Source organism: Canis lupus, chromosome 1, assembly GCF_003254725.2.
Source record: "Canis lupus dingo isolate Sandy chromosome 1, ASM325472v2, whole genome shotgun sequence".
Classification (NCBI taxonomy): domain Eukaryota; kingdom Metazoa; phylum Chordata; class Mammalia; order Carnivora; family Canidae; genus Canis; species Canis lupus.
The window spans coordinates 27,682,186-27,706,260 of NC_064243.1; the positions used below are offsets into that span (position 1 = coordinate 27,682,186).

The 24,075-nt window shown below is 42.8% G+C and overlaps 1 protein-coding gene across 2 annotated transcripts; it reads right to left on the reverse strand.

The window, feature by feature from the left end:
* Positions 1-1,220: 1,220 nt before the first annotated feature.
* Positions 1,221-23,701, reverse strand: ALDH8A1 (aldehyde dehydrogenase 8 family member A1). 2 transcript variants are annotated; one of them, XM_025422338.3, is made up of 7 exons: positions 23,340-23,696; positions 19,554-19,701; positions 17,935-18,090; positions 16,086-16,235; positions 11,676-11,932; positions 7,901-8,062; positions 1,221-2,282 (listed from the first exon to the last, which is right to left on the reverse strand). In XM_025422338.3, the coding sequence occupies exons 1-7, from the start codon at positions 23,475-23,477 to the stop codon at positions 1,830-1,832; spliced, it is 1,464 nt and encodes a 487-aa protein (XP_025278123.1). In that variant the 5' UTR covers positions 23,478-23,696; the 3' UTR covers positions 1,221-1,829. The 2 variants fall into 2 exon arrangements, with proteins under 2 accessions (XP_025278123.1, XP_025278124.1); XM_025422339.3 differs by lacking the exon at positions 17,935-18,090 and having other exon boundaries at positions 23,340-23,701.
* Between the last annotated feature and the right edge of the window lie 374 nt (positions 23,702-24,075).

Below are 24,075 nucleotides of genomic sequence, written 5' to 3' on the forward strand. Positions count from 1 at the left end.
ACTATAGACCAGTGTTGGGGTAACAGAGAAGAGCATCTGGTCAAATATGCGTTAATGAGATGGCCTCGGGAGTCGGGGAGAAGCTTCGAAAGATCTGAAGAAACACAGACGAGGGAAATGGCATCCAGAATGTCTGTTAGCAGGAAGCAGTGTCCTCCACAAGACAGGATCCAGAGCCCAGACAAGAAGTGACAGGAGCAGGGCAAGAGAACAGTCTTGTAGGCAGAAATCCAGCATGGTGGGAGGTGGGTATTGAGGCATACGGAGCAAAGACATTCAGCTGCCAGAATTTGGAATCAAGACGCTACACCAAGTCCAAGAACAAAGATGCGGGTACTTAAGAGACCGGGAGTTGCTGAAATTCCTCCTACTGACTCTTGGAATTGATCCTAGACTTAACTAATGAAGACTCTAAGGGCCTGAGCTGGAGAAAAAGGCAGGTGAGAGAAGAAGAGGGGAGGGAAGGAGAGGGAGAAACTAGGAACCAGATGTGATCCGACACCATCACCTGACCTCAAAAGGGCACAAGCATTCTTCAGCATTTGTGACAAGCCAACATATCCAAAAACCTACACAAAACTGTGAAGACTATTCTGTCCTCCCGCCCCAACCCAAACCCCATCCATTTATACCACACAACGAATAATGAGGAAGACCTTGTTCCATTCCTGGAAATTGTTTTGAGCACCTTGTGTGTGCCAGGTGCTGTACTGCGAATGGGGACTTCAGGGGCGAGTGGCACCTGCATGGGCCTTCAGGCAGTTCCTGTCCAGCTGGGCAGTCAGATATGCAAACAGGGGGTTTCAGTTGGTGTAGGAAGTGTTGTGCCTGAGGAGTTCCTGGGTCTCACGACTGCATGGGGCAGGGGAGAGGGGGAGAGAGAGGGAGACATAGAGAGCAGACCCAACACAATGTGTTCCATGAACCATGTGTGTGGCTGCTTCTGGAGCAAAACTCAAGGCGAAGTGTGAGATGGTCAGAGATCACGGCTGTGGAGACTGAGAGCCAGCTCTGGGTTCAAATCCTTCCTCTGCCCCATACCATTCATGTGACCATGATCATTCTACTTTAATCTCTGTAAATCTCAGTTTTCTCCTCTCATCATTAGGGGATCCAGAAAAAGCCATTAGAAATACCTTGATTACGTTGTATAAAGTCCATACCCTAAGAGGATAAAGATAAAGAGGAATAAAGGATAATTCAAGAAGATATATGCTATATTCAGCCCCTAAACTTAACATTTATTCTTTTAGGATTTATAGGTTGTCTCATGAGATACAGACACGAAGAATTGGCATTGATTAGACCCCATAGTAGAAATGGATCAAACTATTTCCTCTTCTTGCTTCAATTTCCCTCCAAAAGTAGACATTATTTTATTTTTCTTTGTTCTTGTTTAGATATATTTAGTGGGAGCTACCATATATGCCTGCTCTGACAAATTCCATGTTATGTTTATCATCATTTACATATATATGTATATGTGCATATGTATATATACTTAAACATGAAAAAAATTATCTGTAAATTTCCAAGAATTCAGTCAAAATGATGAAAACAAAAAGTGAAGACACAACAGACAAGGAGCCTGACAATTACTTGGCTTCCTTTCTGTGCCTCCCTGTTCAGAAGTCTTCTCTTCTTTGACTCCATAGTGAACATAGCCTCTCTTTGACAGCAAATTAAAGTACTAATTACTGAGGAGAAGGTAGAGAAAACCTGCTGTGCCAAGTTGTGGCTGGAATTTATGCTGGTATATCTGCTCACTGCACTGGATGACTGAGTCTACAGCCAAGCATTGACCATAACAGCTTCTCTACTGGCCAAGATCAGTGTTTAATGGTGATGGTTTTGACTTCAGTGAAAAATTCATAAGAGTCCTTGCCTCCTTCTCTACCCACCCCAGAGCTCTTCATCCCCCCAAAAGGGAGGTTCAGCTCTCTGATGAGCCAGCAGTTGGTCCAGACCAAGCCTGACTGCAACTTCTTAGCTACCCTGTGAACACGGCCTACGTTGCATGACCACACTGTTGCTGCCAGCCCATATTTAACGCTGTTGGCTCTTTGAATCACTTCCTCTTCACTATCAAAGGGGACGACACATGTCACTGGACCAAATATCTCTTCCTTCATGCAGCAAGATTCATCCTTAATGTGTGTTATCACTGTGGGAAGCATAAAGTATCCTCCTTGATTCTTGGCGGGGAGACTCAATGTATCTACCCCCTCACCACACAGAATTTGGGCCCCTTCCGAACGGGCTTTCTTGATGTAACTTCTGACCTGGGTGGGGGAAAAACTCTGATTAGCAACATTTTACCATTTGAATTGACACAAAGCAGCAGAAAATACAGTATTTTTGAATCATCTAGGAAAGGTCATTGCTAAGAAATATAAAGTTGATTATCTTATTGCTCAGCTGCTAACCCTGAGGACTGACCATCATTTGGGCATTCAGCCTTCAAACGTAAGAAGAGGGGACTAATTTATTTACTGTCTAAGTCCCAGACATGTACATAAATGCTTTTCATACATTCTCATTTAAGTCTCTCAAAACTCTATTACATATGTCATTATCTCTTATTTACTGATGATAAAATTGAGCCTAAGAAAGGATAGATGGTTCATACAACTAATAAACAGGAAAGCTAGAATTCACACTCAGGTTTATTCAGTCATTAAATACACAAAAGAACAGTTACTCACTTGGGGTAAGAGGGAGCTTTGTCCATTGCAGAATATGGGAAGTTGAATGATGTATAGATTTTATGAAAGACCAAGATGCTCTTCAAAAGCTAGGCTTCCAGAACAAATAATCTCTAACTTCTGGTCTCATTATTGATTATATTCTGAAAATACATCTAGGTAATATAGTATAGCTGACTATAATGGAAAATAAACTATGTAATATGTAAACCCGGTGACTTGAAGACAATGGCAGATATTAATTAACAATGGTTGTAGGCAGCCCGGGTGGCTCAGCGGTTTAGTGCCACCTTTGGCCCAGGGTGTGATCCTGGAGACCTGGGATCGAGTCCCACATGGGGCTCCCCATGGGGAGCGTGCTTCTCTCTCTGCCTGTGTCTCTGCCTCTCTCTCCGTGTGTCTCTCATAAATAAATAAAATCTTTAAAAAAAAAAAAGGAAACATTCAGCTATGTTTATCTTTAAAAAAACACAATGGTTGTAGAAATGACTCATTATAAAATAATATGTAATGTTTATATATCGAAATTTCATTGCAGTCACAATGATACATTATCCTACCCCCGAGGGGTATTATAAACATGGGACAAGTAGAAAAGCAATCCCCCAAATTAAAAGTATAGGACAACAGTTAAGCAGTACACCAAAGGCAGGGTAAAATTTTGAAGTCATATTTTGGATTCCTACTTATCACATATTTATCTGAGCATCCTGCTCCAGTATTAGATTATTACTCTATTGTACAACTATATTCAATGTAGAGCTATGTGTTTGCCATGTAAAAATTAAAAAGTAATGTTGTTTTATTATTAAAAATATAATAAGTAATGTTGTTTTATTATTAATTTTGCTCTAGTTTATAGAAGTTAATAAGCCATGAAGTCAAAGACTTTTAAAAAATAGAATACTTGGAACAGCTCTGTATTCCTCTCTGCTACCCATTTCCCCCCCACACACGCAATGACCTCAAACGTCTCCCAGAAAAGCCGTAGTTTAGTTTGTGGGTAGAGATTAAATTAGGTCTGGACTTCTCTTTCCCCTATTCTCTTGATCCTCTTGAAACAACCCATTCATATAATTAAAAGATGCCAAAGGCAGCATAATGCATAAACAGGGGAAGTTGAGGCAAAGACTCCAGGGGCACCTGCTGCACAGAGGACCAGAACTTATGTCCACGATTCAAACATGGAGCAGCTTTAGATCATCTCGTCTACATAGAATTTCATAATCCTCTCTTAGAGGCTCTTGGATAATAAAATATGGAGGAAAGTATTAGTTTTCAAATTGTGAACTTTTCAAAATTTTTCATATATAAGATGATTCACACTAAAATTTATTTCCTGGAGAAAGTATCACTGGATGATAGAATGATATCTACATTAGTGGCTCAAGAACTGAGATTTTCAGGAAAATCTAAACAAAGAAAATGTTGTGACTGGTAATATGCCATAAAACGTAATAAATTATTATTATAAAACTTTTTTTTTGAGAGCATAAAGGAGTTAGCACTTGGTAGCTTTGCACATAAAATCAGAGGATGGAGGTCAGATGGATGGGCTGGGGAGTGCAAGTGTTCAAATCCCAGGGCCTCTTCTTTCTTGCTGAAGATTTTTAAATGCTCAGTTTCCCCTCTGAAAAATGGTATTAACGTCCCCACCTATTCATAAGATTAGATAAAATGTATGTAAAATATTTAGCATAATACCTGGAATGCAGTAAGTCTTCTGAATGCCTGTCACTACTGGTGCTATTGGTGAAGGAGGTAATGGTATAACAAACCATAGATCTGATGCTTCCCAGCTAGGAGACTTCAGAACTGCTCCTACCCTACACATCAAGGTTTTTTTTAAACTGACAAAAGAAGACAGCAAACTGCAAAAGTGGACCTTTGTTAGGCCTGAGGCCTGGCCCTATTGGGGAATGCACCTGTGAATTTCCCCATTGCTTCCGCCAGCCTCACTGTCCACACTCAAGATTTCCATCTCCAATTACCTATATCTTTGGGCAGGCTGGCATATAGCCAGATTCTCCAGACAGCAAGTGGAAAAAAATGTGAGAGGGTAAAAATAAAAAAAGAATAAAACCAAAAAATAACCCTGTGAAACAGGGAGAGAGCCTTTTCTTCACTCCTTGAGGACAGTCGCCTACATCACTGGGAGGCAGACAAGTCACACATCCACTTAGGAGCACGCTGCATGTCCATGAGTTTCTGAGTGCTTTGCCATTACAGAACAGCTTCTACATATTCCAATTGGATTCTTCTGTTACTGCATCACTATCTATTGTGACAACCACACAGAAGATGGACACAAAGTAAGTAAGAAGTAGGATGGACTCTACAGGGCTAATTTGATTCAGAGAAGACATAGACAAATGGCAGAAGAGAAGTGGAATACAAAGATGGCATCCAGACCCCCCTTGGTTTGCACTCCCAAAACTTTCTGTTTTGGGCAAGGAAAGATGACCACCAGTGGACCCTGTCCACTCCTTCTTTGATCCCAGAGGGTTTAGCATACCAAACTGAAAAGAATTCCACTGAAAAGGCCACATTTACACTTCCCTTGCTGCTTCCATTAGCTCTCTCTCAAGGGCAGAGACACCCCAGGCCTTCTCACAAGCATTGATCTGAAAGCCCCCCATTGTGGGTCCACCTGATGGGAGATGTTGCTGGGGGGAGCCATGACTCCTTACATCTAGGCACACATGCTCAGGATGGAGCAATGAGGATGGCAGATGTTGAGGAACCCTTTGAACCTCAGCAGGATTACCCTGTGGCTTCACATAAGAGAGGAAATGGAAGTCTGCCTGAGAGGTACTCTATTCTATTCTAGGTAGGAGGGGTCCATATGTAGAACCAGAAACAAGAGAGCTCCATACATCACAGCAGATGTATCTGTGGTGAAGAAATGGGAATACCATTGTTAGTGCTCTTCCCTAGAAAACTAAAAATAAAATAAATTGGCCAATGATAGAAAACTATTTCTAAATGTTTAACTGTGTGTACAAAGTCTTTCTTCTTAAAAGCAGTAGAGCCATGGAGCTTTCTGAGATGAGTGCAGAGTAATTAACTGTAATTTATTTTAATAAGGAAGTGGCTGAAAAGATTATTTTCTATAAGGATCAAGTAGAAAGTCACGAGAAGTTGATTGAAAAGTCTACAGTTTGGTTCATAGTAATGTGCTAATGTGGGTTTCTTACTGTGGACAATTGTATTGTGGACATGGAAGATGTTAACAAAAGGGAAAGCTGCATGAGTGGATATAGAAACTCTCTGCCTTATCTTTGAGATTTTTCTATACATCTTAAGTTATTCCAAAATAGAAATTTTATTTCTTTTCTTAGTTATTTGACTGAGATAGAAAGCATATGATGGTAAGACTATATGGGAGTTTTAAAAACTTCTGTTTGGAAGATAAATATGGGCTTATGTTTGAATGTGGTCAGAAAAAAACTAGTAACTGTAAGCTTCATCCTTTTCAGAATTATTCACGGCACCTAAGGATACTACACTGAAATGATATAGTAAGAAAACAAAGTCCAACCAATGTGTTAAATAAATGCTTGTCCTTCCAGCAAAATGTAGTTTCATAGAAGATGGCAGTTCTGGACTAAGATATGTGAGGGGGAGGTTGACACCAGGCCTAAAACTTCATCAATGATTCAACTCTTAAAAAAAAAAAAAGAAATATCATTTGTGTTTTAGATCTATTAGGATTCTTGGCTTTTGTCCACAGCTTCTGTGGCTACAATGCTAGAAATGTGAGAATCCCTCCCGATGTCCTACAGGACTGTTTCACACCCTCCCCTCCCTTTTGAACCCTCAGCATCTTTTCCCCTCCTCACCCTGCTTCCTAGTTCACTGAGAAAACAGAAGGAATAAGAAGAAACCATCAAGCTACTACTCCCACCGCTTAAGAGCATCTGTGTTCCACAATGTTGTAAAGGTCAAAGTTAAAATGTGTTAATCTGCTAAATGTGTGCAGTATCAAAGATGTCTACAGACTTCAGTCAAGGCTCTGTCCCTCACTGGCTGACTGGCAGGAGCATATTTTCCTTGGTGGTCTCAGTTACCACAGCTGAAGACAAGGTCCTCCAGCTCCAAAATCCTATGACTTATTTTGAGAGTCACATCAGGTGATATATTAAAATGACCTTAAAGACCTAATTTCCATAAATCAGCCAGAGACCATCAACAACTTCTCCCATGTAGACTATCACTAGCCCCACCCACTTAAGGACCACATAATTTAGATCATGCATCCTGGCATGTCCAGAATTCTAACTTCTGTAAGCCACGGGCAGAACCCTTTCCACTGGGAACCTTTATCTATGGAAATTCCTGCCACCTTGAGTTCACATCATTCTTATGAGCTGATCCTTATGTTTTGAAATTTATCTTCCTCACTCTCAATGGCATCTCCATGCTGACTTCTCAAATTCATTCATTCCATGTAGATGCTGTTTTAACCTGAACTACATTTGTGTATTCATATCGAACATTTGTAGACTCTGTATCCAGAGACCTATAGGTCAGAATTTTTTTAAGAATAGGGTCATAATTCTTACAACCCAGAAACTGCACTACTGGGTATTTACCCCAAAGATACAGATGGCAGTGAAATGCCAGGACACCTGCACCCCAATGTTCATATCAGCAATATCCACAATAGCCAAACTGTGGAAGGAGCCTTGATGTCCTTCAACAGATGAATGGATAAAAAAAGATGTGGTCTATATATACAATGGAATATTACTCAGTCATCAGAAAGGATGAATACCCACCATTTGCTTCAACATGGATGGAACTGAAGGGTATTATGCTGAGTGAAGTAAGTCAATTGGAGAAGGACAATCATCATATGGTTTTGCTCATACGGGGAATATAAAAAATAGTGAAAGGGATTATAGGGAAAGAAGGGGAACTGAGTGGGAAAAATTAGAGAGGGAGACAAACCATGAGAGACTCCTAACTCTGGGAAATGAAAACAGGTTGCAGAAGGGGAGGTGAGGGTGACTGGGTGACGGGCACTGAGAAGGGCACTTGATGCGATGAGCACTGGGTGTCATACTATATGTTGGCCAATCGAACTTCAATTAAAAAAAATAGGGTCATAATTAACAACATTTCAAAGCACAGAGTATGCTATGTTCTGCACTGAGCTTCTCCCCAGACTTCTATTGAAGAGATTTACTTACTTTCTCCAAATGAGCTTTACTTATCAGAGCTCCCATGCTGGCCAATGGATCGGAGGGAATGCCAACTTTCCACCTTCTGGTAGCTTCTACAAACTTCTCCAAAAATTCCTCATAGATGCTCCTCTGAACAAAGATTCTGCTGGTACAGAGGCAGATTTCACCCTGCCAAACAAGAATGACACATGAGGACAATGACAAGACACAGTCCTTCATGGATAGGTCACTCTGCATTCTGAGCATCTGCCAGTTACCAAGCTCCGGTTTAGGCAATGGGAGACACAGATAAACAAGACAAAGTCCCACCACAAGGAACACATAGTCCTGTGGGGAAGTCAGGCAATAGCATAAGTACATGAGCTCAATCGATAATATAATTTCAGGTCATGACCAAAGCAATACAAGAAAAATGAAGCAGAGGATGAGAATAAATATCAATGGAAAAGTGCCACTTTTACTCCTTTTTAGTAAAAGGAGTCCTGGAAGGCTCTTGTGAAGAGGGGGTATTTGAATTGACACTCGATTGTCGTGAAGGAGCTAGTTGGGCTAGATGTGGAGGAAGGCAGTTCTCAGCAGGCAGGGTAGAAGGGCTGTTTGCTGCAGGGGTGAGCCTGCAGTGGTGCAGTGTGTGAGGCAAGGCAGGAGCCAAGCAGGGCTGAGGCCAGGAGTGGAGGCAGGAATGGTGGTAGGCAGTGTAGGAAATGAGGGCCGGGGGTGAGGAGCAAGGCAGTCCATGCTGAGTCCCAGAGGCTCACAAGGAGTTTGCATCTTGCTCCCGGTATCATGAAAAGACCATGGAAGGCTTCAAGCAGCTGGATGATAGGATGGGATTTACATTGTTAAATGATCACTCTGGCAGCTGTGTAGAGAGTAGAAAGGAAAGGAGTGGGATCAGAGTAAAGAGAGTATTCCAGAAGTCCAGATAAGTGGAGGTAGCTTGGACCAGGGCGGGAACAACAGAGATGAACAACATGATAGGCATCTACTGACATCACCAGATTCGTAAAGGAACGTGTGACCCTAAGGTGCAAGAAAACTGGTATTGATGCTCTGCGAAAGTGTTGAGTTCCAGGATATATTTTAATAATTGAGCCAACAGGAGTGATTGATGGATTAGTGAGATATAAGGAAAAGGGAAGGTAAGAACAAGGGTGAGTCCCAAGTTTTTGATGGAGCCTCAGAGCAGATGGCAGCCTTCTTCCCCAGAAAGGCAAGGCCAAGGCAGGGAGAGGAAAGGTATTGTACAGAAAGGAAAGGGAGAGAAATCAAGAGTTCTGCTTTGCACAGGTCAAGATTCAGATGCCTAATAGAGATATTGGATGTTCTGGGCAGAGGTGCTAACAGGTGCCTGAGTGAAAAATGATCTTCACTATCATTTGAATATAGCATGCCATCATTTACAAACCACAGTCTAGACATCTCAGAGCATTATGTATGTATGATAAGTATCTATCTGCATAAATAATATTTTTACCACATGAATATTTGATCTCCACAATAATCCTAAGGATAGAATATTTCTAATTATTTTGATAGTTGTGCAAAGGTGTATTGTCCAAATTAAATAGTCACTGTTTGAAACAAAGAATTCTCTCTGCAACCAGAATCACCATTAGAATCATCAGCATATCTGGCTTGGGAAATCTGCAAACACAAGTGCCCTCTGCCATGTGGAGAGGGAGGGTGTGGTAAAGAGAGTTGAGGGGTTAACCAATCAGGGTTTTCCCGATTACTTAGTGCCAGGAAAACATAGGTAATACTAGGATCTCTAGTGGCACGACTTTAGAGGAAATGAGAAAAGGGAAATATTGTTATTGAGTGCCTATTGTGTGCCAGGCACCATTAATTATTATGAGTTATCTTACAATATTATCTTATAACTCATAATAATTCTGTGGTGTATAACTTTTCCCAGTTTACAGTTAGAAAATGGAGCTTTGAATAAACATAAGCCCGAGGCCACCAGGCACGAGAAGTTTCAACTTCAGTCTGAGTGATGTTGAAGTCCACATTCATTTCCTCTGTGTCTCACAGCGTGTCTAAGTCTGTGTGTGCCCCGAGCCAAAGGAGACCACGCACGATAGAGATGTTTCAAAAGAGCCCGTTATATTCAACTGAGGAAGAAGAACTCACCATGTGGGACTCATCTCTGCGTTAAGGAAAAAGAAAACAGCCCCTCTGTTTTGCCTAAAATCTGTGATCTTGAATTAGCCAGTTGGGCTCCTGTCCTCTTCCCCACTGACATTTAAAATACCCCTCAAGAGGAAGGCTCTCAGCAATGTCATGTTCTTGCACAATTCTGGCAGCCAAGAAGCTACAATCCATTTTGGCAATCAGAGTGCGTTTACTTTCATGCAGTTTTCATGTAATGCCCCCTCAGCTGTTTCTCAGTCCACAGCTTGTCCCTCCCCTTGTTATCACTAAGTCACCAAAATGCTTGATTTAATTGTTTGTTTTGATACTTGTTTATTTTATTTTTTTAAGATTTTATTTATTTATTTGAGAGAGAGTACAAGCAGGGGAGGGGAGATGGGCAGAGGGAGAGGGAGAAGCAGGCTCCTCACTGAGCAGAGATCCCGAGGGACTCTGGGATCATGACCTGAGCCAAAGGCAGATGCTTAACTGACTGAGACACCTAGGAACCACAGATACTTGTTTATTTTAATGATTAAAATAGCTGTATCATAGAATTGCAAGTCTATTTTCTAAAATCTAAAATGTAAGTCTATTGATCCAGAAATATATAGAGGTATATAGAGAGACACAGAATGAAGCCACTTTCTCTAAGAATTACTATGAGAGAAATAATTACAATTATAATGATCACAAAAATAACCACTGTCAAGAACGGTGTTCATTCTACACTCACAAAATTGCTACTGGAAGGCATCATTATCGCTTCCATGATTTTATAGGTAAAGAAATGAAAGTTCAAAAGGTTACAACAACTTAAGCAAGTTAAATAAAAATATCTCATTTCACTTATCTTTCTTTCTATACCAATTCTAGCTCTTTAGTTAATTCTTTGTTCACTGCTAAAATTTTTAAAGAGCAGATCCTTTGGAGAAAATCATTCAGTGTTTGTGCACTCCTGCTCTACCCTAGGCCTAGTCCTGGGTGTTGAAGGTCAAATGTGGCCCCAAAGCAGACACAGATGGCCTCTTTGTGATGCTTACAGTCTGGTCTATCTGGGTCAGCATTCCTAAGCCTTTGGATGCCTGGTCTCCAAGAATCTGCTGAGTACTGTGGCCTCCAAAAAAATATCTACTACACAATTTGAGGAGATGCAAAGTTGCCCATGACTCCAACATAAGAAACGTGCCCTAGACTGGCTCAGGCATTTATTTCTAAGTGTGTGCTGCATTTGGGATGCTCCTGGGGGAACACAAGATTTATTGGAGATAAAACATTTAGACAGCAAGAAGAGAATGGGGGTAACTCTATGTGTAAAGGGATGGAAAAGCTTGGAGAAGCAAAAATTCAATCATTTTGCCCATGGCTGGTACCTGATAAAAGCTGTGTAACTCAAGAAGAGGAGCTTGCTGAACAGGAGCTGTGATTCTACAAGACCACAGATTGGCATTGAGATAAAACAGATAGTCAACAGAATAACACAACTTAATAATCTCCTTTCACTGAAATAGCACCTACTATTGACTACTAGTTGACCTACTAACTCCTGGCTTTGCACTGTGATGAAACAGATCCAGTCTGACAGGGTCACAAAGTTTAAAAATAAACTAACTAAAAACAAAACAAACAGACCCAAAGGACACACCTGGTTGGCAAAGCTGGACTTGACAGTCGTCGGAATACACTCCTCCAGGTTGGCGTCCTCAAAGATGATGGCAGGGTTCTTGCCCCCCAGCTCCAGGGAGAGCTTCTTGCAGTGGGGAGCACTCAGATGTATGATCCGCTCGGCTGTGGGCTGACTCCCCGTGAAGGAAATTAGGGGTACCTCTGGATGGGCCACCAGGGCCTCACCTACCCTGGGCCCCGTTCCAAACACAATATTTACCACACCTGGTGGAACACCTGTCCAGGAAACAGAACAGAATCCAGGTCTATATCTGGTTAAGATACAGAAACAGTAACAGAAATTATAATAGTAATTCTCCGTGTGTTGAGAACTTCCGGTTACACACAGGTTCTCCTTGAAAATCCAGTAGCTTGCATGGGCAGGAGTAGACTTCTATGGCTGTCTCTAGTTTAATAGCAGAGCACCCTAAGTGGGATTTCTCCAGGTGCTTTGTCTTAGAAAAATTAAGAGGAGAATATTCTAATTAATCCATTCCATAATATTGACTAGGCATCAGGGGCTGAAGACACAGAGATATCCTCAGGCAAGTCAAGCCCCATAGGGTAGGAGGGCCCTGCCCTAAGTTGGTGTTCAGGAGTCACAATTCAGTGTGAAAAGGTTAAGTGGAGGGAATAAGAGATTGGCTGTCTTGGCCCAGGGAAGTGAGGGAGGGCTTCCCCAGGAAGGTGAGCTTCAGTTAAGGGTCTTCTGTCCCATGATAGGGATGTATCATTACACTCTAGGACTACCTTAAAGTATTAAGAACACCCAAAAACAGATGCTCCAGATTTTCTAGCACAAGACCCTACTGCCCTACATTTGTATTTTTTATTTTAATGTGTTTATGGCTGTACCTATTTATTGCCTAGCCATCACCGGGAGGTGCGCTATCTCAGGGCAGAAATGTCCTGTCTGTGTTTTGCTCCTCACAGCCTTCCCTGTGCCATGGCCTAGTTTGCCAGACAGATTAATACCCATAAGAGCTTGCATTCACTGTGGGACCATCTTCGCAGGAAGTGATTTAGATCTCCCAGCAACTGGATGAGGCAGGTCAGATTGATATCCTCATCTCACCCAAACCGAGGCAAAGTAAGGTTAAATAGCAACCCCTAGGAGGCAAAACTGGGTGTAGATGGTTAACAAATACTTAGGTGAATGAATGAATGAATGAATGAATGAATGAATGAATGAATGAATGAGTGCTTCATGTACATTATCCAATTCAGAAATGGTCCTTGACTCTGGAAAGCTTTGTAAGTCCAGAAAGAAAATCTATGTGCAAATATGTTGTGTCCGGGAAGCTCTTAAGGTTTGTCTGGAGGTAGCTCAGTTTATTTTCCATGTTTCTTCAGCCTGGAAGTACAGAAGATGCAGAAAACCTCCAATGTGGAAGGCTTTTGAACTGTTTCCCCGCCCCTCATATCTTTCCCTGTCCAGGTTAGACAGTCTCTCCTTAATAGAAACACACCCCACTGGATTAAAACTATCTCTTCCAGAATATGCTTTTAAAATAAATAAGAAGTTCTTCTTGAAGATACATTATTATCCAGAACACCCTCCCACAGAGCCAGAGCCTTAGCCTGATCACTTGAGGGGACAAACGAGACCCCATTCAGGTTAGCCTCAGAGACAGGTATGAAGAATCAATGGCTCCTGGTGGCAGAGCTTCACCTCTAGTGGCCCCACCTTTACACACAGGTGCACACTGCACACTTACTGAATACACCCAACCCCAGTGTGGACCGATCCTGGACCACGGGGTCACTGCCATGGAAGACAGCCCCAGGGCCAGGCACCATGTGAGAGCAGCTGAGCCCTGCGTTGGGTCAAAGAGGAGGCTCAGGACAGGGGCCCCTCACAGCAGTTATGGGAGAGAAACAAGGACAAGTTTCCCAGCATTTGCAGGCTGGGGTCTTACAAGTGGGCCTGTGAATACTTGCCTGATATTTTCAGATTGGGGGCAAGAGAAGGTGGACTACTGGGCTTTATAAATCCTGAAGGCAAAAATGGATCAAATCATTTCTAATGTATACAACAGCATTTTAAAGAAGAGTGAAGAAAACTTAGAAACACCACACACTTATCACGCAGGAAAATGAGTTCATTTCACCAACTGCCTTCTACGACTGCATCAGCGCTTCACATTTCCTTGAACTTTGGTGTTAATATGTGAAGAGCTACCTTCTGGCCATTATTTTCAGGACCACTTTTGCAATTTGATCAAGACAGGAATGAAATTTTTCTAGAGATATCTGCCCCCTATTCTTAAGATGTACCGGTTATCAAAAAAAAAAAAAAAAAAAAAAAAAGATGTACCGGTTATCAAAGAAAGAAGCCACTATATTGGCAAAGAGTAATTCATTACAACTCAGACTAGGTGGCCAATGGACAAAAGGGCCATAACATTCCTCCAACGCTAGGATGTGCCAGGGTGGCAACAAGCTTCAATGGAGCAGAACAAAAATAGGAGGGGTCAGAAGTCTACTTTCAGTGGACACTCCAGGAATGAGGGCAAACATTTGGTGCCCCTCAAGAAGAAATGAATATTCTAGAATGTTAAAGACGTACTCACTATATACTTTTTTAAAATGATTCTACTTCACAGGAAGTCTGGATGCTCAGGACTCAAAGACTGGCCCTTTAAATACCCAGAATGCACCAACAAATCATTTTAGCTTTCTTTTTCTTACAATATTAAAAGAGTCTCTTACAGATTCTCATTCAAATGGAGAAACTGAGGGCTCGAGACAGGTGCAATTTGAGCCATCCACTCTCCATGTCGGCCAGAGGAAGAAAGTTTAACAAAGCCAAGCAGAGGCAGGGAAGGAGAGAAGAACCGTCTTGACATAACAAGCTTATTCATTCACAAGAAATAAGATTAATGCTGTGCAAATACATGGAAACATAAAACTCTCACACAGATCAGGTTCTAGGTGTATGGAAGGGAAGAGTGCTTAGGGACAAGAAATCATCATAGGTCAAGAAGTGGTTGACTTCAAGAGAGAGTGGTTCTGGGAACACAGCTCTGTGGCACCACCCTACCTGTACGTGTGCCCTCCCCCAACATGGATCACAGCTGAGCATCGGCCCCACTTATATCCACTCAAGGGAACCAACAGTCAACAGATAGGGAAGAAAGGCCTTGGAACTCTGTAGACATAAGGCACTTAATTTTGCGAAGAATGGCATTAGAACACTGGCCCTCGTTTAAGGAAGGAATGACATGTGGAGCATGGGAAAGGTAGGCACATTTCTACCATACACCCAACCCCCCAGAAGCCTACGGCATGCATAAATGTCATCCCAAAGACTGAAGCTGGGAGGCCTCATTCCTCTCAATATAATACAAGGGAAATGGGCAGCTAGACTAGATCATCAGGCCACACAGTTCAACCTGCCATCTAAATCCTGGAGTAAAGAACTGGCCCAACTTTCTTGGAAACCAATATGTATGTTTTTGCTTAGAGAGATAAGGTATCCAGGAGAGGGAAGTACCACCTACTTTATGGATATGGGTGAGCTCAGCATTACGTTCTCCATGGGCTTGAAGGAGGTATGCACAAGCAGAGGCTGATAAGCAGGAAGACACCCAACAGGCTGTCCCACCACCACCTGTCATCCCACCCCAGGGTGTGTACGAGACCTGAGCTGAGGGACCTAATAATAGCAAGGGGCTTTCTTGTCACAAGCTAGGGTCTTCTGACACCCTCAGGTCCTGGTGCAGTGGCCAACTGTGCAGAGTTATACCCCAGAACGTAACTAGGAACATACCTTGAATGTGACCATCATGCTGCTGACACAAAGAGAACAAAGAGCCAGACCATATCAGCTTCCACAGGGTGGCTCCAAATGAAGGGAAATCTAAGGAAGGTGTATTCAACTCTCTTGAAAATGGTGATTTCCATGAGTATTGTATAACCAAACAAACCAGAGAAGTACCTAACAGTAGTCTTGTTTTCATCAAGATTATCATGTGGCTCAAATATAAAATTGAATTTGACCATTGAAGACAATCTCTGGAGCAGGCTAGTGTCTGATTTGATTGGGTTCTTTAAGTCTGCTGTCATTTCAAACTGCGCTATGAACAAACAAACAAACAAACAACTGTGCTATGGTCTTACTGCCTGCCAACCACATGCTGGGGGAGCTGCTCCTGCAGTAGACATACAGGGGTGAAGAGAGGAAAAACTGTGAGCTAATCCTGTACATGAAGGGGATTTCTTAGAAAAGAATCAGAGAAAGGAAAACCAAAGATGTCAATGGAATCAATTTTGCTCTATGCAGATTCTATTCAAAACAAGATTTCAGCGACACCGAGGTGGCTAAAGCCCACAACACTTGCAACCCCAAAGCCAATCCTGTGCCTCTCCAGACCCACAGCTAATTTACCTGCTTTCTCCAGGAGCTTGCACATCATCCACGCAGTCACCGAAGTCAGCTCGCTGGGCTTGGCTATCACGGTATTGCCAGCGGCGATGGCTGGTGCCACCTTCCAGGTCAGCAAGTAGAGTGGCAAGTTCCAGGGGCTGATCAGACCAGCTACAAGGGCAGGACAGAAACACTGCCACCAGTGGCATGCCTCCCAAACTAGACTGGCCAAAACTGGGTTTATTAATGTGGAATTCCTTCACCCTGCATAAAACTTAGGCTTACTCTTCTAAAACCCCAAACTTGGGCAGCCCAGGTGGCTCAGCAGTTTAGCACTGCCTTCGACCCAGGGCGTGGTCCTGGAGACCTGGGATCAAGTCCTGCGTCGGGTCCCTGCATGGGGCCTGCTTCTCTCTCTGCCTCTCTCTCTCTCTCTCTCTCTCTCTGTGTCTGTCATGAATAAATAAATAAAATCTTAAAAAATAATAATAAAGCCCCAAACTTTGCTTACTTGTAGCCAACTGCAGGGAAATAACTCCAAAACGTATGTATTGCAAGCAACTGTGCCTTTTAACACTATAAATCAATAGTTTACTGTGAGTTTTGAAATTTTTAGGCTTTTACCTTCTTTTTAAACTTCTCTCTCCTTCATCATCAAACTGTCTAGCTACTATTTCTTGTAAGTTTTTTTTAATCACTGTTTCTAATCCATTGTGGATTAAAACATAAAATCTCAAGTTTTTTAGAATTATTGGTAAAATAAGAGCAAATGGGTTCTGAGTCTGCCCTGTGGGGACCGTCCTGTTAGTAAAGCCAGTGAATTTTGATGTATGGACTATAAAATCCATTTTGGTTAGCCAGAGGATTTTTTTTAAAGATTGTATGTATTTATTTGAGAGAGAGACAGAGAGAATATGAGTAGGGGACAGAGAAAGAGGGAGAAACAGACTCCCTGCTGAGCAAGCAGCCCAATGCAGGGCTCAGTTCCTGGACCCTGAGATCATGACCTGAGTGAAAGGCAGACACCTGACTGACTGAGCCACCCAGGTGTCCCTAGCCAGAGGACTTTTTAATAAAGAATTCTCTCTAGGTTCTCACTTGTATCATGACCAGATAGGATTGCTAAATAAATAACAGAAACGGCATCTAGAACTTGTCTCCATGCAATATTCTGAAACCATCCAGGTTTCCAACCATAAAAGACACACACACACACACACACACACAATCTACCTTATGAATAGGTAAGTGGATTCATCTTATTATATACTCTTCCCTTAAACCTATGCTGTGAAAGTAAACATTTATTTTATATGATTGTATTTCTCATTAGAAAATCTTTTCTTTAGAGGATAAGAGAATATTTTCCAGCATTATATATCACCATAGTTCTAAGAAGGAGGTCTGAGCTTTTCCTAATTCCTTCAAAATATTATTTCCAAAGGATTCAAATGACCAAAGTGGTAATATGACCCATTTTCTTTCCTTTTCATTTATTTTCTTTTATCCTATCATAAAACGTAACTAAGGAACATGGGTGTTTGGTGGTTGGAGGAACAGTGACATCTAGTGGTGTTTGGGTCATTGCTCATGTCCTCCAAAAGAGCGGCCAGGACCAATCGACTGTTCCAAGTGTCCTACCTTTACTAATTTATTTAATTCACATTAAAATAGACGAATCTGAAATCAAACTGTTCTCCCGTTTTTTCAGATAAGACTCCTGAAGGATGCAAACGTCAAGAAACTGGCCCTGCACGCTCCCCAAAGCCGTGCTCTTAACTACAAGCCGTCTTAACTTTCAGCCCAGGTGGGAGGTGTCCGCTCTCGGGCTCGGGCTGGGGCTCGGCTCCGCGGTGCGGGCGGCACCCACCGATGCCCACGGGCGCCCGCACGGTGTAGTGCACACAGCCCGCGGGGTCCGCCTGCGTGCACTCCGACGTGTGGTGCAGGACCGACGACGCGAAGAACCGGACGTTCTGCACCGCCCGGGGGATGTCCATGCTTCTCGCCAGTGTGACGGTTTTCCCTGCAAGGAGTCAGGCGGGAGCCTGGTCAGCGCGCCCGCAGGGGCCGTGGAGGCGGGACGGCGGCCCCAGCTCGCGGCGGCCAGCCCGGGCCTGCAGTGCGCTTTCACGAAACTGGGAAATAAGTGGGTATGTGGTTACAAGAGGAGGTGGGGGGGGGGGGGTAAAATAGAGTGAAATCATCTTTGCTTCGTGGACTGAACAGTTCGCAGCTACCATGACTTGGCCAGATGCCAGCCACTCTGCTCACAGCAGCTCGTTCGATTCAAAATCACCAAGCTTTGCACCTAGCGACGGAGGCTAGGGCGGCTCTATCTGCAGACGCGACGAAACCACGCGGCCTAACAGACGATGTACAGGAAATGTCTCCCCCACGCAGCGTGGAGCCGTGAAGACGGGCACGCGCAGAACCCTTGAGGGGACCCTGCGGAGACTCTGTGCTCACTCCCTGCGTGCCCCATCCAAGTCCTAGCTCCTGGAATGAACACAAAGAGAAACATAGCTTTTCTGGATTGTTCCTTAGTTGCCTTTGGTGACCTAGGGGCACTCCCTGAGGCCAGCAGCACCAGCAGGAAACATCTTCTTCTTAAGGGCTTGGACTCAGGCTGCTTCCTAACTTTAAGCTGATTTACAACATCTAAAAGATCTCCGGTTTTCCTAACAGATATTACTGCAAGGATTTATGGACATTTACCCCATTACCCAGGCCTTTGGGAAGGAGTTAAAAATTGGGAAGTGGTGGGCTCCTGGGTGGATAAGTTGGTTAAGTATCTGCTTTCAGCTCAGGTCACCATCCTGGGGTCCTGGGGTGGAGCCCTGCCTCGGGCTTCCTGCCTCTGATGCTCCCCCTGCTTGTGTTCTCTCTCTCTTTCTCCCTGTCTCATATATATATATATATATAAAATATTTAGAAGAAATATATATATAATATTTAGAAGAAATATATATATATATATATATTTAGAAGTTGTGTTGGGAGTGCAATACTGACAAATTGGATTCTTTCTAAATAACCTGACTGTAACTGTTCTTCAATTACTTTCACTTTGAAATGGTCTACCTAGAATTGGTGGGGAATTGCATGCTCATCTCTCTTCTTCCTCTCTCCCCATATCCACGCCCTTTGCCAAAAGCCTTTGCAGTGCCTTCCACCAAATGGACAAAGCGTATTTATTGCCTTGACCTGGGAACTTAGGCTCAGCCATGCCTGCTCAGGCCATCAGAATGGGACAGAAGTGAGCCAATTGCAAGCCTTCTGGGTGTTTTTTCTGTCCACCTCCACCTCTTCCATGAGGGGCACAGGTGTGGGCTAGCCTGATGGGCCCAGGAGGGCCACTGTGGAAGTGCCCTGAGTCCCCATCCATTGTGGTTAAGAGGCACCAGGTCACCCGACAACTGGAATGAGGGTATGAATCGCCAGCATCCGAGTAATCATACTGCACTTTCCATAAAGCACAGCCCTCACCTTGGTCTCTGGATTCCGCCTGGGCCAGCTCCTCCAGGGACTGCTCCAACAGGTCGGCCAGCCGGTACAGCACCTTCGAGCGCTCCTGGGGGCTCCGGGCAGACCAGCCAGGAAAGGCTGCCCGGGCAGCCTCCACCGCCGCTTCAATCTTTGAGGTTGCAAAAAGGAGAGGGTCGCCTTTAGACTATTGCTCCTGAGGTTGGACGAATCCAGAATCCCCAGGTCCACACACACATAATTTTTTTCTGCCTCATTTCAAATATCCAATGCTTCCTAGTGCTGAGTTACCTGCAAAGTGGTATTTCCGTGATGATGCAGCAATCAGAACGAAGCTATTTGAATTTTAATAGATGCATGTTTTCAATCATGTAAAATATAGAATTTTTTTGGAATATCATATGAGAGAGAAAACTTCATCTAGGTGCGTGGAATTTCTAAGTCTTTTATCCAGCTGCAACCTATCTGACAAAATCTAAAATTTCATTTGAAATCATATCCTCAGATCGTCATTTCCACTTGCAATGACTAATCATAACAGTCATTAACCTTTATAAATAAAAGAGTAGGCTAAACATACAAATTATTTCAAGTAACCTGTTTTAAAATTCTGTACCATGACTATGGCTATGCCTATTTTGCAGATGAGGAAATCAAGGCACAGAGAACTGAAGTAATTTGGCAGAGGTCACACAGCTAACAAGTGGCAGCATCAGGATTCAGACCCAGATCTCTGTGGCTCCCAAGGCCAGAGCTGGCTTGCTGTGGCATAGCCATGGTCCCTGCGCCCTGCCTGGCTCAGCCCAGTGAAAGATGCCCCTGTGGGAAAAGAGGGCAACTGTGTTTGGACAGATTGGAAACCTGGTTTTAGAGCAAATCCAAAAGGAAACAATATATGGAAAGGTTCGAGCAAGGCCAATTCTTTCAAGGCAAGATAAGTCTCTGGCGAAGTCTAAGGAACATCTTTACGAGAGATGGCAAATCCATAGCCTGTGTCTCAACCCTCTTGCCTCTCACATGCAGAACAAGACTTTATAATCACTCACGGCTTTCTCCCACCCCTGGGCCCAGGTCCAGCCTCACAGTCCTTTTCCACAGGCTTCTGGACCCTGAGCAGCTTTCTCGAATCACGTGATCTGACAATTCAGCCGTCCTCTCCCACAAAATCTGATCAACACTCCTCCTTTGTTTTCTTTGTAAACAGAATCACTTCCAGCTGAGCTAAATAAAGGATAAAATGATTCTCATCTTACTTATTAACTTCTGGAAAAGTGGTATTTTTGGTTCCAAAGATGAGTCTCTACTGCAGACTTGCAGACAGGATGAAGGAATAACATGGGCTGTGGTGCTCTTCCACCAGGAACTGCAGCCTCCTCGAGGCCTGCTGGCAGCCAACAAGAGCAGGGCTCTTTCCTACCAGGGTCCGTGTAAAATCTAATCTTCCTGATGTTGTCCATGTAAAATCTGAGCTTTTTGCTATACAGAAAAATCAAGTCTAGTCATATTTTGTAAGTTGCCCTATGTCTGTGTAATACAGAATACATGTTAATGTAACATGAGCAAAAGCTAATACCTAGAAAGCATTTACTAAATACTAAACACAAAGGGCTTTACATATATCACTCTGTTTAAGCCTCAGAATAACACTATAAGGTAGGTATTATTGTTATCCCCATTTTATAGGTAAGGAGACTGAGGTGGAAGGAAATTCAGCTCTAAGTCAAGACCATAGGTACTAAGTGGTGCAGTTTGTCTTTGAAGCCAGGCAGTCTGACTCTGGCCTGTGCTTATGACTGCGAAGCTACAATATAAATGCCACCATGAACGTGTGTGTGTGTCCATGTGTGTGCGTGTGTGTGTGTGAGTGTGTGCACGCAGGGTGTGTGTGGTGTGTGTGGCCACTGATATAAGCCTCAGAGATGAGAATGTTAGCTCACTGTCGTCTGTGGAATAACGATGATGACGGCGTTTTATTTGCAGGTTGTTAACGATTCATATTAGAGGTGATCTGTGTTAGAAAGCTTAGTAATGTGGAGCACAGGGAAAAACCTGTTAGCAGCACCAGCAGCACTTTTTTTGAGAGACTTTCTGAAGAATTGGGCACATAGTTTGTAATGTGGATGATATTTTTCAAGCCAGAAAAAAGTGGGACTTAGGGGATCATCAGAAAGGATATTTGCAAGTTAAATTGCTGGGAAATCCAAAATATTTATTCCTCTGCTAGCAGATGCATCCATCATTCTATCTTCTGAAAAGCCATGAACCATTAGCCGTAGAAAATATTTCAAAGTGCATTCATCATATTTGTCATTTTTAACTTCAGTTTGTAAAACACTCTGAGACCAGGAGGGCTATTAAACAGAAAGATGGATTTCCCACATCCCTCCCCGTCATTCGAAACAAAACTGTGAGTTACAGGGTAACCAACAGATTAGCCAATGTTTGCTAACTTTTACCCACAAGTCTAAAGGTTTCTTTTAATGCAAGACAGGCTTAAATTATTAACAAAAGAGAAATAATAGCTTAGTATATATGAAGGCTTATTTATATATGAATATTTGTATATGAAGGCTACAATTATCTTTTAAATAATCTTGCTCTGTGTGCCTTAAAAAATAATATGTGGGGGTGACTGGGTGACACATTTACACTGTCAGTGCAATCATTGATAACTAATCACATATATCACCAACATTTTATAAAATTCTCAGATAAAATTAATTCCACATCACTTAAACAATTTTAATGTTTGTGCCATTAAGCACTTTGATTAAGAAAAAGGATGGGATGGTGTTAAGTTTAAAAGCAAATATATATGGGAATTTGATTTTGTATTTCATCATTCAAATGATCACTTTTACTTTACTAGATATTTTAAAGACATAAGGAATTATTAGAGGATAATCTAAAATAAACCCCTGGGTTTTTCACTTTTGCTTGTTTTAGTGAAGTAACAAGTTGTTGTTGTTGTTGTTTTAAAGAAATCCATGAATATAGTGTCAACGTTAGGTAACACTTGATAACGAAAAGAAAGCAGAAACACTGACGAGTCTTAACAAATAATATTTTTTACTAGACCCCCTAATAAGGAATGTCTGAGAAATGCATCGTGTGTCAGGCTGCCTAAATTAAATCACTTGCTTCTGCTCACAGCCGTCTGGGTTTTGCCCCAGGTGTAAATATCAAAGTTCATGTGAGGCCACTTTGCTTTCATATCAGCACCTATTTTTGCTAACAACAACAAAAATACAAAGAGGATTTTCACCTTTATGAAAAAAGCCATTACCATTCTTACGTACTTCTTTCCCAAAAGCAAGGTGGCATAACAGGAACTTTCTGAAAATGGAGGATACTCTTCACTTTATGCAAACACTCCCCCTTTGGATAATGAGGGGAAACCTGCATCCTAAAAGTCCCATTACAAAGCAAACCTTCCCAGAACTCAGATCTTCCTTCGGCTAGTGTTTAACAATTCTACACCTTTTCCCAACTCCCTTGCTCCCAGAGAAGTAAGAGACGTGTAATTCATCAACACATGAAATACATTTCAGTCTTCCCTAAGTGGATATACTCACCTCTCTCTCTCTCTCTCTCTCTCTCACTCTTTTGAAAAGATTTATTTATTTCATTGTGAGAAAGAGAGGGAGTGGGGGAGAAAGGGGCTTTGAGCATATTCGGCACTGAGCACAGCCCGCTGCAGGGCTCGAGCCATGACCCCGAGATCACACAGGACCTGAGCCGAAACCAAGGGGTGCTCAGCCGACTGCACCACCCAGGTGCCCCACTCACCTCTTCTTTTCCACTGTTTGGCACTCGGCAGTACACTTCTCCCGTAGACGGATCATAAGAATCAATATATGAGTTACAAGGTACAAACTTCCCATTAATGAAGTTCTCCAGTGTCATAAGTGCATTTGTTCCCGCCATGGCGGAGGCCACTCCTGTCTTTCTCCTTGGCAGTTCTTCTGTTAGGTTCCCCCTGAACCCTTCTCTACCCTGAGTTAGCCCAACCTCACCTCCAGCCCCAACGTCCTCATTTGCCAGTCAGTGAAAGTGGGAGGTGGCCTGACACTCAGGAGTGCTCCAGTCTCCAAACCGTGAGGGAAGAGGATTCTGGAACATTTCACAGACTTCCAGTACATGATCAGAAAGGGATAGTACTATGGTAAATTAATTCAGCTTATGTGTCTGTGGCCCTTTGAAATGTCAGAAGGCATCCGAGTTATCTCCTTCCGTTGGGTTCACACTATAAACTGTGTATTGCTCAAACAGACCCTGAAGCAAGTCCTTGACATGGGTTTACTCATTTATTCCTACACAACAATCCTATATAAAGTAAATGTCATTAAATCCTCTGTATTGTAGGAGAAACTGAGCCTCCAAGAAGTTAATTTGTCCAAAGTTGCAGTTAGTAAGGGATGAACATTAATCCGTTTATCTCCAAATTACGTGTTTTCCTCAACACATCACTGCCCTGACCCCACAGAGGGGATGAAGACTTACTCCCTCTTTCCATCTGTTGCCT